This window comes from Pseudopodoces humilis, chromosome 29 (assembly GCF_049639895.1).
Source record: "Pseudopodoces humilis isolate 2021_Gansu_Grassland_sample_001 chromosome 29, ASM4963989v1, whole genome shotgun sequence".
NCBI classification, from domain to species: Eukaryota; Metazoa; Chordata; class Aves; order Passeriformes; family Paridae; genus Pseudopodoces; species Pseudopodoces humilis.
The window spans coordinates 5,481,480-5,497,070 of NC_142228.1; the positions used below are offsets into that span (position 1 = coordinate 5,481,480).

General features: G+C 46.3%; 1 protein-coding gene and 1 long non-coding RNA gene across 10 annotated transcripts in view; one reads left to right on the forward strand and one right to left on the reverse strand.

Annotated features, from left to right (window-relative positions):
• Positions 1-915: 915 nt before the first annotated feature.
• LOC106628687 (uncharacterized) lies at positions 916-5,954 on the reverse strand. Of its 3 annotated transcripts, none has more exons than XR_015774660.1 (6): positions 4,100-5,010; positions 2,893-3,066; positions 2,439-2,805; positions 2,213-2,325; positions 1,820-1,974; positions 916-1,051 (listed from the first exon to the last, which is right to left on the reverse strand). It is a non-coding gene; the product is annotated as an uncharacterized LOC106628687 (long non-coding RNA). The 3 variants fall into 3 exon arrangements; XR_015774659.1 differs by having other exon boundaries at positions 960-1,051; positions 1,207-1,974; XR_015774658.1 differs by lacking the exon at positions 916-1,051 and adding an exon at positions 5,856-5,954 and having other exon boundaries at positions 1,839-1,974; positions 4,100-4,243.
• TLK2 (tousled like kinase 2) overlaps positions 5,907-15,591 on the forward strand; it is a 42,980-nt gene continuing 33,295 nt past the window's right edge. For 2 of the 7 annotated variants that reach the window (XM_014261098.2, XM_014261099.2), the window contains exons 1-3: positions 5,907-6,208; positions 8,071-8,159; positions 9,910-9,975. In XM_014261098.2, the coding sequence (XP_014116573.1) occupies positions 8,079-8,159; positions 9,910-9,975 (147 nt within the window). In that variant the 5' untranslated portion in view covers positions 5,907-6,208; positions 8,071-8,078. Of the gene's footprint in view, positions 6,209-7,654; positions 7,675-8,070; positions 8,160-9,909; positions 9,976-15,591 lie in introns of those variants that run through there. The other 5 variants (XM_014261096.2, XM_014261095.2, XM_014261097.2 and 2 more) reach the window with 5 other exon arrangements.

Here is a 15,591-nt window from a genome sequence, read left to right on the forward strand (position 1 = left end):
TTTATGCAGGAGAAAGAGAAGCAAGTGGCAAACCAGGTTGAAAATAAAGTCCTCTTGTATTCTAGGAATCCAAGAGTGAGCGAGGGCAGGGAAGGATTTGCTGGCACTTCCAGGAGAATCACATTGGTTCATGTGCTTGCAGAACTAGCAGATGTTTCCCGTACTGTGTGCTTTGGGATCGCAGAGGTGTTCCTTTCCTACTTGTGAGATTTCGTTCCCTCGGCTGGACCGTTGCAGGTGGCTGCACAATTCCAGGTGCCTGCACACAGCTGCCTTCCTCCTCCAGCAGCAGGACACGCGTTCTTGGATCAGGGCTCTGAGGCTGCACGTGGCTTGATGCTTCTTTGCAGGCTGAGAGACCTGGATGCTTTCCTACTGGGTTTGGGTATCAGAGCCTCCCTAGTGGGATACCTGAAGGTGTAGACAGAGGGAGGGGCAGGAACAACTTCCATTGTGTGGGAGGGTGGAGGCTCTCGGAATGGCCTCAGGAAGGAGTCAGGCAATGGCATGTTATCTTTGAGGTACTCAAATACCAGTTTTCTCCCTAAGGAAAATGAGGAAAGACACTAATGTTCTTAGTGTGGCAGAAACCCTACCCTTAATAGGCAAGAATCTGCACAAGGGTGACATGTTTTCAATGCCCCAAGCCTAGAAAAATCTTCATTGGCAGCTTGTGCCTCATTAGGTCTAACAGAACCTTTTTTGCAGACAAGGGTTGACCTCTTCAGGATGTGATGCCTGGAGCTGACATCATCCCCTGGTGCTAAAATCTTAAAAAGCCTGTTGAGTGTTGTATTCTTCTTGTGGGTTTTGGTTTGGGTTTTTTTTTCCCCCCAGTGTTGTAAAATGTTTGGATTTGAGATCACTCATGCCAACTTTTACCTTTTAAAGGTTCAGGCTATTTGTTTTTTTTCTCCAGTCCTCAGCTGCCTGTGTCAAAGTATCACTGAGGAATCTCAGCTCTTCTTTTGTGTACCTTGTATCAGTAGATTTCCGACCTTGTGGCAGTACAGAAATACTTGGGAAAATGCAGTTAGTGTATTCCACAAGCCTGGAAAGCAGAGACAAAGTCACCAAAAACACATTAAAAAGATCAGAATCTTGACTTCTGACATTTTATCTTTTCAAAATTGAAGGCAGAAGGAATTTGTTATCTGCTCTGTTAAAATCTCTAAAAAATCTTACCCAATTTTGGTCTAATCTAACCTGTGGGTTAGCAGAGGCTATGGTGTGAAGGCAGGGTGCAAGCAAAACTTGCTGCTGTTTTGTTGAGTGTCCTGTGCCTGTGGGGGGGAGCTCCATGCTCCAGTCAAATCCAGGGACAAAGAAAATGGCTGTGGCAGTGGAGTTGTTCTTCAAAACATGATACAAGTGCTGTGTACTAGGGATATTACTGACATCTGAGGAGGCTGAGATAAGAAGAGAGCTACCACAGCAATGCAGAGGCATTAACGCTGGAGAGCAGGATGTGCACAGGAGCAATTTGGCAGAGCTGATGGTGGAGGAGAGCTGGCTTGTCCCCATGGATGAGATAATATTTGGTCAGCCATGTACATACTCTGTTGCTCATAACCAGCTCCTCTGAAGGGAGGAGGGGTACCAGAGCTCAGGGCCTCTGAAAAAGTTAAAGAAAACAGAATAGTTTCATGCATCGCTCCAGGTGTGGGTTGGAAGGAGGAGTTTTCCTGCATGAGAATTCTTGGAGGCCCAAATAGTCTTTTCTCTTGCTGGGCCAGAACATGAAACACACAGAAGTTGTTCCCTAACTGTAATACAATGGGGAAATCAAATTGAGGTCAACAGAGTCTTGATTTCTAACCTTGTACCTCAACACCTTGAGTTTTGAAGCTTTATAAGCTTTTAGAAGTAGTGTCTTGGAAGTTGACATTAGAATTTTTAATCGGATCAAAAAATTTCCTGTAGGAAGTGATGAACTATTTCCACATTCCAGCCACTTCGAAGAGCAAACCTTTCCTGTAAGAACAGAAACAAGCTGACTGTTTCTGACCAGAAGCACATTCCGATAAGTTGGCTTTTCTTATTTTAAAAAAACCCAAAAAAGAAAACCAACCCACACCTAACAATTAAAAAAAAACAAACAGTCCACCAATTCTCTGCTGAGTCCAAACCTGGGGGATCAGCTCCCAGGCAGAGAAGATAATAAAAAAATAGTCCAAGTGTGATGTGTCAACACTGATAATTATATTTTTACCTGAGAGATCTTTGCTGTTCCAGGGAGCCCAATCTCAGATGCTCTGGCACAGCACAGTTGGAAGTGTTGTACCAGGCTGGGCTGTGCAGTGCATCCCCTTTCAGAGCTGTGTCCTGATGGAATGTAGGAGGAGAAAGTTCTGAGATCACTGATCACTGGGAAATTTATCCAGTAACTTCCTTCCTACTGTTATCTGACAAAGTTGTCTAAAATCCCTTGTACCTACCTCTACTCTGCTGACAACAAGTGGAATCCTTAAAGGCTGCTCTGAAATTCCTGCTTACAGCCAGAAATACAGTTGAAACTTGTTGATTCCTTCCCTCTCTGTGCCACAAAGGGACCAGCTGCCATGTCTGGTGTGAGGTGCAATTTTGGCATCTTGGAAAGGAAACTTCATCTGGAAGTGTTGCTCTGAGCTGTTTCTCAGAGGATGAAGGTGGAGAGGACCATAGTTCAGTGTGCAGCAGATGAGCGTCAGGAAGGGTATGACTACAGCAGAGGATGAGCTGCTGGACATCCAGGAGCAGAGCCCTTGGACTGCAAAACACAAGGGCTGCCCTTCCAGAATGTGCTGAAGTGGATGTGCCCCAGTCCTGAATTTGAAAGTGAGAAGAGAAATCTCAGTTATTCCAGAGGAATGCAGGGCAGGAGAGGGGGAGTCAGGAGGAGGATGGTGCAACCTCAGTCTATCTGTTCCTTATCAGATGTCACCAGCTCCTGTTCCTGGCAGAGCCCAGGACTGTGGCCACAGGTCCTCTGACAGGCCTGGAACTCAGTGGTACCTCAAGGGATGTCTTGGAAAACATTCCTGGCTGCAGTGGATTCTTCAGGAGGTTCTCCCTGGGAATTTGGTCCTGCCAGAAGGAAGGAGAAGAGGGGCATTGGTCTGTGATTTCAGTGAAAATGACAGTGAGCAAACAACCATTGGGAAATGACAGAGGTTGTGGCTGGTTGCCCCATCCCTGAAAGTGTCCAAGGCCAGGTTGGATGGGGCTTAGAGCAACTAGGTCTGGTGGAAGATGTCTCTGCCCATGGTAGGAGGTGGGATGTGATGGGCTTTGGGGTCCCTTCCAACACAAACCATTCTGTAATTCTATGACAGCAAAAGTTTCTTCTGGTGGCTTACATGGAAATACTGATGGCATTGTGATACCTGCCATTGCAGTCCCTGGCAATGCATGGAGAAGGAGGAAGAAGTGCCTCATCCAGCACTGTCCAAAAAGCACAGGAAAAATTAGACTGAAGTGTCCTCCATCTCCCCTAAAACACAAAGGTGGGGTACAGTATCATAGATTGGGTATTACTGGTGTCCAGTTCCTGCCCGGCACTCTGAGGGGGAGAACTGCTCCCTTTGTTTGTGTTTGTGTCCTAGGGTGTTTCTAAGGGCTGTGAAGGGGAGTCCAGAAGAGCTGGGGGGTTCAGTAAATCAGTCCCTTTATTGGGTGTAAAAGTCCCCACAACTTCTCCTCTCTCCACCCAAAATCAAACTGAAGTGCACAAATTAAATTTAAACCTCCTTGAACAATGTTCACTGCAAGTGGTCCTAATTAACGTTCCCTAAATGGCTGTAATTAGCTACCAGCTGATGGAATATTTACTCCAGGATTTTTTCTTAAAAAAAACCAAAAACCCACAGCCCAACACAGGCACAAAACACTATTTATCTAATTATTTATGTTACAAATTCCTGCCACTGGTCGTGCTGAAAATGTGCCTTACAGAGCAGGAGCTGAAACCGGAGTGGCTCTTGTACTGTAAAAAAAACAGATTAAAGCATAGGAAAAGCAGCTTGCACAAGCAGGCAGCACTCCCAAAGCCATTTGCTGCACTGACTTAACAAAGTATGATAAATTAGCAATTTTAAAATAACACAACTTCCCCCCTCACCTTGCAGGAGCGGTTTTGCTGTGATGCTGTGTCGGCTCCTCTCTGTATCCCTTTTGCCAAACTAGTCAGTTCCAGTTCGGTCATAAATCGCTCGATGTCATGCAGTAAAGGGGAGGTGACGGATGTCCTCCAGTGTTCCCAGCCCTGGCGAATCCTTTATTGAGCTCTAGGAACCTCCACCTCCATTGCTAATCCACGCCTGCCTCCCCTTGGACAGGCCTGGTCACTTCCTTTCCCAACAATCCTCTCCTGCTTGTTTGCTTTTTGGAAAGCTGATTCAGCCTTGCAGCGAGTGGGTGCAACACCCACAGTGCTTTGGGTCCTGCCCCCGCTGCCTGCAATGAGCCAGCCAAGTGAACTGTGATGGAATTGCTTCATTCCAACCAGGACAAGCCCTGTCTTAATTTTGGGGGCTGTTTTCCCAACTGTGTTGGCAGCTTGGCCTTGGAAGGTGAGAGTGGACTGTGTGTCATGAGGGCTTTTGAGGTGCCCGAGTTGTTTCTCACGATACCCATGTTGGATCAGCTCCTAACCAGGGGCCTAGCCCATTCCAGGTGGTAGGGATGGAGTGGGGGCGCGTTGGGGGTGCTGAGGTGCCCTTGCAGCCTCCGTCAGGGGAATGAGAGTGGTTTGGGGGATGAGATTGCTCATGGGTGTGTAAGATGGAGACTGGAGAGAAGGTGAAGAACTAGGGGGTGCATGGATGTCATACCTGCACCTCCCCTCTGGGGCATCCTGGGGCAGAGGGTAGGTCAACCTCTGCTCCCCTGGTGGTGACATGTCCCTAGGACTGCCTTGCCCCCATCCCCGAGCCCTGGTGAGATCTGACCCCCTCCTTGTGCTAGTCACTCCCCAGCACCCACTGGCCTCCCTAGGACCCTGACCCTTGCTGCCCCACCACCTGTTATCACCCCCTGCCCTGGTCTTGCTAACCCTCAGCCTTGACCTCAACCCAAGGCTGGATTCGACCTCCACCTTGTGCCTGCCCCCTCATCCCTCCACAACCCCCATAGTCCATCTTGACATTCTCTTATGCCCCAGGCCTGTGTGACCACCCTCCATACCTCCTGCGCCCCCCAGCCTGCCCTGACCCCCAGGCCTTCTGACATCGCCTTGTGCCTACCACCCTCAGCCCCCACACATGGGACTCTGACCCTCTGCTTCTTCCCCACATGTGTGACCCCTCCCAATGCCCCCCAAACCTGTCCCCATCCTGAAGCTTGATCTGACCTGCCCTTGAGCCTGCTGCTCTCTCAGCCCCCTGAGCCCCATGGTCCATCCTGAGCCCTTGCTGCTCCCCCAGACCTGTGTGACACCTGCCATGCCCCCTACCCCCTCATACCTGCTCTGACCCCTAGGTCCTAATGATGGGCAAAACTCCCCCCCGATCCCATAGGACTCTGACCCCCTGCTGCCCTCCCCCCCCCCCCGCCCTTTCTGACCCTCCCCATTCCTCCTGCCCTCTCCGACCCGCACTGACCCCCCAGGCCCCACTGGCCCCCCCCCGCCACCTGCTGCCCCCGCCCCTCCTTCCGCCCCCTTAGGCCCCTCCCCTCCTCAAGCCACGCCCTCTGACCCCCTCCCCCTCCCTCCGCGCAAGTCTCGCGAGACGCGGCGCGGTTTCCCCAGCGCGTGTGCCCCCATCGGCCGGGCCGGGCCCAGCGCCGCGGGGCGGGAGGGACGAGGGGCCGCACCTGCCCCGGCCCCGCCGCGCCCGCCGGCCCCGTGCACCCCCCGCCCCGCCCGCCCGCCACACCTGGCCGCCGGGTCCTCCCGCGAGGCCTTTGTCCTGTCGCCGCCGGCCCGCGCGCACTCCGGTCCGGCTAGGCCCCTCACGCAAGACCGGGGATCCGCGGCCTACCCGAAGCCCTCCCTCTTCACTCCCCGCCACCTTTCCCTTCCGCCCTTCTCAGCCCCGGTGCCCGTGGTGGAGGCCGCGGAGCCGCCCCCGGCCTTCTCTTCCCGCCCGTGCCGCCGCCGCAGCAGGTTCCCTCCCTCCCTCCTCCTCCTCCTCCTGCTGCTGCTGCTCCTGCCCCCGGCGGTGGTGGGATCCGCGCGGTGCCCGGGGAGCACTGGGCCGGGCGGCGGCGGCAGGAGCGGCAGCGCCAGGTGAGACCCCCCCCCAGGGGCGGCGGGGGCAGCACGGGGACACTTCTCGCCTCGTCCCCGCCCGGTCCAAGAGTGGGTGGGGGCGGCCACGGGGGAGGCAGTGGCGGGGGCTGGTACCGCGGGCCGGGCCGGGTCACGGCGAGAGGGCCGCGGTCTGGGCCCCAGGGCGGCGGCGGCGGCAGCGCGGCCTGGGCCCCTCGCCGGGCACGGAGCGGCGCAGGCCCCGCGGCCCGGCCCGGTCTGGCGGCTGGGGGTGAGAGTTTGGGGCAGCGGTGGGGGGGGGGGGGGGCGGCGGAGGGTGGGTATGGCCTGCGGAGCCTCGGGCTGAGGGTTGAGCCGGTGCTGGAGGGGAGGAGGAGGAAGAGGCCGAGGCGGTGCAGCAGCTGGCAGCGGGGCAAGGCTGCTCGCTCGGCGGCTGATGCCTCTGCGTCCCGAGTGGGTGGGAGAGGGGTGCTGGAAATCCCCTCCCGGGAGGACAGAAGGGAATGCCAGCCCTGCCTGGAGGGGTGCAGCGGGTCCCGGGGCAGCCCCCCGGCGGGAGGAACGTGTGTCAGCCCCCTTCCCCAGAGCCGCATCCTGGTGTGGGGATGCGATTCCCTGCGGATGGTGGCCCCTTGATGGGCGAGAGCCCTGGGAGCACTTGAACATCTTGGTGTTTGCGGCTTGTCTTTCATTTTCTTCGCTGCTTAGATTTCCTGTTTTGAAAATTGGGCTGAGAGCTTTGTTGGGCTTTTTGAGCCCGTGGCTGAAATACGGTTGTTTAATAATCATGTTTAGGGTCCTATTAGTTTTTGAGGCTTGGGACTGATTGGGGAGAGCAGTTGAGAATGCCCCCGGATGGATTCACTTTGCCCCTGTGACTTGTAGCCGCAGCATTTGGAGGAAGCGGCAGGGACAAAATGGACAGTTCATAAAAAGAACAATTGTGCATTGCCTGTTCTAGAGGGCACTTGCTGCCCTTCAAGAACTTTCCTCATCACATATGCTCTTTACACAGCAAATCTTTATCTTCTGTTTTTGGCCTTTTTTTTCCTACCTTAGTCCAGAAAATGAAACTAGAACAGACATTTCTGGAAATGAACTTGATTGGTGCAGTTGGGAAGATGTGATTCAGAGTTATAATGAACAGTGAATTTTGTCCCATTTTTTTCTCAGTTCAGTATTTGAATTATGTATTTCCTGATTTTTAACCTGTTTACACAGTTATGCTGGCTAGATTTTTAACCCTTCAAATAAGGTATTCGTAGTGTTAGATTGCCAAGAGATACCCCAGGTACATCCAGGATGTAGAAGCTGCTGTTATTTTTGAATATCTGATACTTTACCTTATAAATGAAAAGGTTTAATTGTGCATTATTTTCTTCTTGTAATCCCACTCTGCTTGGAAGAAGCAAAGCTGTTATCAGTGAAATCTGGAGTTTGTGGAGATCGAGTATTTCCAGGATTGGCCAAAAATAAATTATGGGGTAAAGAATGTTGCTTTTTTTTCTCCTAGTCATGCAGCACAGATGAAAAGCTCTGAAGCTTTTAGTCATAACACTCTGGTCCCATGTTTTCCTTTTAATAAAGCATCCAGTGGGAGAATGTGACATAATTGGTTTCTTGGATTTAGAGATCTTGAAATGGCTGGTACAACAGAGGAGACGAGAGGAAATTCCAGCAGGGTTATGGCTTAAATACTATAATATGGTGGCAAAGTCATGGTGTTACTACATGGTAATCTCACATTTCTCTTGCAAGAAAATGCTCTCTACGCGGTTGTGCTGCAGAACAAGCACTTTTAAGTCTCGTCAGTGGCACGGAATATTAAACATCTCTCTCCTTTCCTTGCTTTGCATAATCTGAGTGTTATTCTTCCATAGCAGCAGAAATGATGGAAGAATTGCATAGCCTGGACCCACGCAGGCAGGAGCTCCTGGAGGCCAGGTTCACTGGGGTTGGGGTTGCCAAGGTGAGTGTGAGTACCTGTGGTGACAGGTAACACTTCTTAGTCATTCTGCCTTGCGCTTTGGTTGGGTTTTTTAATTTCTGCATGGATAATTTTGGTTTGCAAACAAATTCTATATCACTTGTTGTGTTTTGACCTCTTATTTGTGTGAAGTATGTTCGAGAGGAATGAAAATGGGATCTCTGTGAGCAGATGATTTGCTATACAGAAGATTTTGGGCTCTAATTAAGTTCTTAGGAGTTGTTCCATCTTAAGGCAGCCTGTATGCCCAGAAAACTCCATAACAACTTAGTAGAAGTGGGAATCTTATCTGGCTCTTCCTTTCTCCAAGAATACGTTTGAGAGCTACTGGTGGGATACAGTTTCAAGTGTTGTGTGTTGTATACAACACATAACCAGACTGAAGCATTGAGTTCTCTTCTTTGGGGTGCAGGAGCTAAAATCGTCTACCCCATCACATAGAACACACACAAAAAGTGTTTGCAGGGCAGCTGTCCTGTGTCTGACCCACAACCTGCCAATAAAATCCCATCTTTATCCTCATGCACAGCTTCCACTTGGTCAGGAGCTATCTAAAGCAAGACACCTGAATAACAACCTTGTGTGGTTGCTTGGTGTCCTGGCATTAAGCTGTGAGTTCTCCAGGTGTGAGTACTGTTAATGTCAGTCTTTCTGAGCAATGAAATGGTGACAGAACTCATTTTAAACTAGGTCAGGGATAATGAGTTAATTTTTGTAGGAGATACTGAGTTTTGAATAACATCAAGGTAGATGGTAAAGCAGCGCATGGCTAGATGATTTTCTGAAGCCACTTAGAATTATTTTGAGAAAAAACATTGTAGATTCCACATTTCTCAGAAAAACACAAAGTGATTCAAAACTTGAAAGAGTTTTGGTTGAATTCTAACTTTTCTTTCTGCTCTGCCTCTCAGACAAAGTTGAGTCTGGGAAGAGAGCACGAGGAAGCCAAATGCTTAGCTGTAAGAAAGTGTAGTAAGGAAGATTTACACTAGAACTTAAGAGGTAACAATTTCGGTTGCTGAAGTAAGAGTGTGGGGATTTTTTTATCTTTTCCCCTACTCTAAAGACTTTTAAAATATAAAGTTATTTTTCTTGCATAACAGTTGATGGCATTTACTGTACTGTGATCTTATTTCATGCAACATTACAACTTTTCGTGTACTTTATCACCTGTTTCTTTCCTCTTTTGTCCCATTTTGCCACTTCAGAATCTTTAGCTGTACCAGTACAGATAAACATCTTACTAAAAGAGCTAAAAGCTTAGACACAGGTATAGCTTTAAAGCAGTGCCAATGTACTCAGTGTTCACAAAGAATGTTAGGAACTCTTCCTTTTAAAGGAATAACTTTTGAGAGATACAGGAAAGCAAATCTTAATTATGTTTCTGATATGTTTGGAGCAGAAGGTACATGCCCTTTTCTGTAGGGGTGAATATTGAAAATTCATTTCTAAAACAATCCAAAGAAAAAAGCCTCATTTGTTGGAGGCCTCACTTTGATCAAAGCTGTTCTGTCACTGAGTTGTACCTATTATTAAGCAGTTATACCTTATACTAGTCAGTAAACTGTTAAAGTGCATTACACTTATTGCAAACAATATATTTATTTATTTACTTGCATTCTTGCTAATTTGCAATAGATCAGCCAACCATTGATATAAATTAGCATGACTCTACTATGTTGCAGCAAATCTTGGTTGCAATATTAATTTCAGCTACTACGTTCCCTCCCAGGTTGGTGCTTCAAATTCCCTCCCTACCCCCCCAAGCCTCCGTCCGTCATGCTCCGCACTGGCATTGGTAGGTCACTGTCTTAAAGGGAATATATTGGGAAAGCTGTGATACAATTTTTTGTGTGATTCAGCTAAGGTTTTTAGCTGGCTCCAATGAAATGTTTTAAGGAAAGAACCATGGAGAAAGTGAGTGCCATCTAGTGGGACAGGGCCTGGTTCATCCTCCTGGGATAGAAGATATCTGGTGCCGTTTATTGCATAAAAGGAAGAAATGTCATCTTAGATGCTCAGATGTGATTGGGTAAAGGCAGCAGGCAGTTGTACTGAGCTTCCTGCCTTCTTCCCATTGGGTGTATCTTGCTGTGTATGGCTTTTTTCTTTAATGTTTGGAAACACAATGTTTGGACTTGTATAAAATGAAAGCATTAGTTGATCCCGTAATAGAACTTAAGCTTCAAGCCCACGGTTCCTTTGTGTTATTAAAGAGCACCTATAGGTGTTTTGAGATATGAATGAGAGCAAGCTGATCTAGAATAAGTTTTTGGGCTGGAAACTAGAAAAAAGCTTCTAGCCATCAGAGTAATGGGATTCTGGAAGAGCTTTCCAGTAAAGCAGTAGAGGACAGAAATGCTAAACTGTTTTGGAAATACCTGTCTGCTTGTCATTTCCTGTGGTAGCTGAAGGCACAACCCAATGACCAAGGTTGTTTGCAGCCCCAAAAGCCTCAAAATTCTGTTCCAAGTCTGTCGTGAAGTTTCTTATGTAGTAGCTGAAGAATGTATTTCACTAGAAGCTTGGAGTTAATTCATTTAATCAAATTTATGAGCAAGGAATGTTTCTAGGCAACTGTTACACTCCTGTGCTTCACCCATGTCACTAGATAGTTTCAAAAAGCTGGTGATGCTTTAGATGTCTATTCTTGCCATATGGTGAAGTGCCATTCTTCCCCAAATTCCCAGAGCAAGTCCTTGAATTAACACATGACACTCTGATACTGACTGTTCCTGCTTATTTGTCTCCTGTTTATATTTACTTACTGGGAAAACCTAAGTGCATTCCCATAAGGCATTATCCTGACTAGACATCATCCTTGGGTCAAGAGGCCCAGGAGACAAAATGTGAGTGGTTTTTCTAGGTAATACTGTTTAATTTAGTCTGTTCTCATCTTCTGCCTCCCTTCCTCCTATTTGGGTGCTGCCTTTAAGATAGCAGGTGGGTTAACCTGAAGGGATTTGTGTCATTCCCAGAGACTTTTACTGGATAAGAATTTGGATAAGTAATTATGATGGGTGAATCTGTGTTTGCACACAGCTTGTCTTGGGCTTAATCAGTGTGGGTTCTCACAGCAGCAGATGTATCTTCTACAAGTTTGGTTTTCAAAAGATCTCTGAACTAAGCTCTGTGTGCCACTTTTATAGTTAAACTAAAATGACTGGAGTACTTCTGGGGAAAGTAGCTGGGCTGTAGGAATCTTGTAGATTCATCTGACTGTGCCACAATTGAACAAGTGTTGGTCTTGGTGGTAGCTAGTGCTCCCTTTCCTCCTGCTTTGAGGTAATGCAGAATGTATGCTGCCAAAATAATTGTTGATGAAGAACAGTATTTGCCTGTATTAGCTTGGTTTTTACTTATTCTCTGTAACTTTTGAAGTCTTCTTCACTTTAGCAACTCAAGTTCTGTGATGGACTCAGCAACAGTTCTAGCAGCAAAGTTACCATGTTGAGATTTTGCATTTGAGGATAATCATGTCCTCCTTGGAGTGAAGTGGTACTTCACAATGGTGGTCCCCAACAGGTGTCATAGGCCATGAGAAGAACCAGTTAATACGAGTTTTAAAACTTAGATTTGAATTTAGCAGCTGCTACAGAATGTGCCAGGACTTTTTGCCAGATACTTGAAAATTGTTTGGATGCTTCTGTGTGCAACATTACTTCAAATGTGTTGTCTGGCTGCTAAAGCCCAGAAATAGTTGTCAGATCTCAGTCCTGTTTCTGCTCATGAGCTGAGGGTTAGGGTGAGTTGTGTGACCCTTCTGTCCAATTTACCATCACTAAAATAAAAATACCATATTTCCATTATGTCGCAGGAGAGAACTCCTGCGGCATAATGGAAGCCAAACAAATCCTGCTGCAAATCTGCTTGCCCATCTGATAGAGTGGGGGTTACCTTTGGACATCTGTGAATAGATTAACTTCTCGTGGCAAAAAGACCTCAGTGATTCAGGGATTTCATTATCAGCAGCAATACTGAGCTTTTCTAAAAGTCCAATTAAGAAGCAGGTTCTAATTTTCATACTTAAGTAATGCTTGAAATAAGATAAGAATATGTTAATTAAACCTGACACAGTAGCACTGGACCAGAGTAACTGTAAAACCATTTGACCATTTCACTTTGGTGTAAACTTGTGTGGAATCAGCACTAACCTGTAGTGGAACCAAGGATTGACTCCATGCCTTTGAAATCACTTGATCTGCTACAGAATTCAGAGGAACTTGGATTGTCCTGACTTGAGGTAATGAAGCATGTCTATCTCCATGTCACCTTCATTTAGACAGCAAGAATATTTTGAAGTGCATTTTGCTGTAAGCCTGTGTTGGAAACTGGCTAGGCGGGAATTCCTAGAGCTTCCTTTCAGTACAAGGAATTGGAGAGCACAAAATGGAGACTGCCCAGTTTGAGTTGTGGAGTGATGGATCATCTCTGGGAACTTGGGGAGGCTGTGGAAATGCACAAGTCATGGGAGGCAGGAGATCGTAAAGGGGGCTGAGTCAGCTTGGAGTTGTTCTAGATGATCTGGTGGCAGCTATTCGCAGGATAAGTTGTTTCTTTTGAAGTCTCAGCCATTGAAGCCTCACTGTGGGCTTTCCAGGAGCTCTGGCAAAGGAAGAAATGACTAACCAGTTCCTGTGAGTGGCCAGATTTTAAATTCTTGCCTTTTGAGTAGGAGTCTTCAAAGCACCTGCTGCTGTTGAATCCAGTTCTCAACATGGAGGCTTTATTGTGCATGGGTAGGTCACGGTCTTCGAAGCAGCATTTGATAGGTGAATCACAAGGGAAGAAAGCATGCCAGCTTATCTTGGAGAGAAATTCCTTGTGGAGGAGGAAGTGTGTGCTGTTCTTGTGCTTGTAATTTGGGTAAACACTATAGGAACTATTAGCTTGTTTCAGATGACCCACGTATCTTGAATTTTTGCTGAGCCCCATCACCAATTGCCTTGACAGGGCACAGTAGATGAGTGGGCTGGAAGTATGAACAGAGAAGTGCAGTATTATTCCAAAGTGGTCTATGCTAGAAAAGTCAGATAACCAAAATTCATAAGCCCTTCCTGTGTAAACTATTGCATCTTTATTATTCCCCACTGCTATTTCCCTGGCAATATACTCATGTTAATGTTCTTACTTTGTTTTGGTTTTTTTTTTTTCAAAATTCACATTCATTCCTTTTGTTCCTTTTGTGTCATATCCACTTAAAAATGATATGCTAAATTAAGTACTGAACATTTACCCCAAGTCAGTTTCCGAGTTAAATATAAACAGTCAGGAATGATAAAATATAAATTTGAAGCATTTTTTTATACACACACTCACTGACTGTTAGCTGAGGGGAGATACTTGGATATATGGTTTCTCACATCCATGCCTAAACTTGTTGCTATAAGCCGTTGATACCTAATTTCACAGATAACTTCATGTTATCTGGATAATCAGGAATGCTTTCCTTTCTCTTGACTCACTACATGAGAAGAGGCACAGCTGAGCACAAGGTCACGTTTCTGAAATATCCTAGGTATTGCATCTTCGTTGCTTTGAGTACAGCACATTCTAGTGAGCAACTTGAGTTTTCATAGCCAGAATGCCTCAAAACAAGACTTTTTGCCAACTTTACCAAGTTCAGCTCATGTCTATAAAGGTCTAATCCTTTAGAGTAAGAAAAGTGTCAGTGGAATAAGGTCCTCTCAAATGTAAGCAGGGGAAAGGGAAAGTCATGCATTTGATCCTCTGCATGGGTCAAAAAATGTCTACAAAGAATTAATTATGCTGTTGTTCACAAAGCAGTATGTGTGATGGTGAAATTTCTGGATACCTGTAGACAATGACAAGCTGTTCTGTTCCAGTTCCATAATGAAAAGGTTGGTTCCTTCTCACCCTTTCTGCTACTGCACTGAGTTGAATTTTACCACATCCTCAGTTCAGATTCTAGAGGAAGGTTTAAAATAAAGAAAACAAATGTTGGTTGTTTTTTTTTTTCTGTTCAAGAATCTGACCAGCATCGAACTCCTATTTTATTGATATAATAAATAATTTTGATACCAGCTGGTAGAGCTAAAAAATTCCCATACAGGGTAGTCAGTGCAGGTAGTTGTAGTACTGAAAGTAAGAAGAACACTGTGGATTTTGTATGGGGCATTTTTCCAGCTGCTTGCATCCCAGAACTTTACATTCAGGTGCAAACTGAGTGTATTTCTTGTACTGGACAAGATAAACTTGTATTTCTGCAAAAAAATGTTAGTAGCATTTTTACCTATAAGTGGTTCCATCAGTTAATTCTCCAGGTGATCCCAGAATACAGGGGCCTTGCAGAAGAATTGTCCTGTGTAAGCCACTGACATTCTCCTTCAAACATAATGTTCATGGAAATGTGGCGTTTCTGGAGCAGCTGCTCCTGTCATTTGCTATCCATCTGCAAAATGGAGGCAGAGAGATTTAAGCAAATGTGGAAACAATTTTCACTTTCATCTTCATCATGTCAGAACCCCAGTGTGAGACCCACAAATGCTTGTTTGGAGAGATGCTCACAGAGTTCTCACCTGGCACAGGAGGTTGATTGGTGCCTCAGATGTGCTGTTGGGATTGGACTTGCTGAGAGAACGGAAAGACTTTCGAGGGCAGCATTAGTACAGTTTATAAGTAAGATTTTTTCATGGGTGAAAGGATTCACTTTCTGTTGCCGCTTGCCATAAGATATTACAATTTTTTTAGCAGTGACACTTTCACGTGGATATAGCTAAGGTTAGTGTTGGCACTTCTGTGAAGTCCTGTTGGCCCAGGAGTAAATTCCTGGAATAACCAAGAGTTGTACCTATAACATTTCTGAACCATCACATTGGGTAGCGAGGAGCTTGTTGCTTTGCTTCAAAGAAAGTATTGCTGAAGAGATAAGGTGAAATGTTCTTCTGGTACTGAGCTATTTGTGCGATCCCTTGAAGGAATAATGGTACAGCTTAAAGAAACCTGCAATTTTTTCTTAAAGGAATCCTAAACGTTTAGCTTCTTGAACTATTCAGGTGTTGGGTTTTCTTTTTTGTTGTTGTTTGGTTTTTTGGGGTGGGGGGGTTTGGTTTTGATTTATTTTGTTTAGTTGAAGCAATTGAGCATGTTGTTTTAGGAGAAATGAATTTGATATTTAACACTCATAGTGAACACAGAAGGTGATCTCCTACTTTCAGCACATGCCTGCTTGGGAATTGGAGTTAGTAATAGCTAGATTATGTCACAATTTGATACTGGTGTTTTGTCCCTTAAACTGGGGAGGGAGATCTGGTCTGTTCAAAAATTACGTTCTGTAGGGTTTCTCTGTGGTGTTAAGGCTTCTCTCCTACTCCACCACTTGAGTCTTCTGCTCAAGTGTATAATGAGAAGTGGCTTTGCTTTGAGGAAAAATGGATTGGTGGGATGTGGTTAC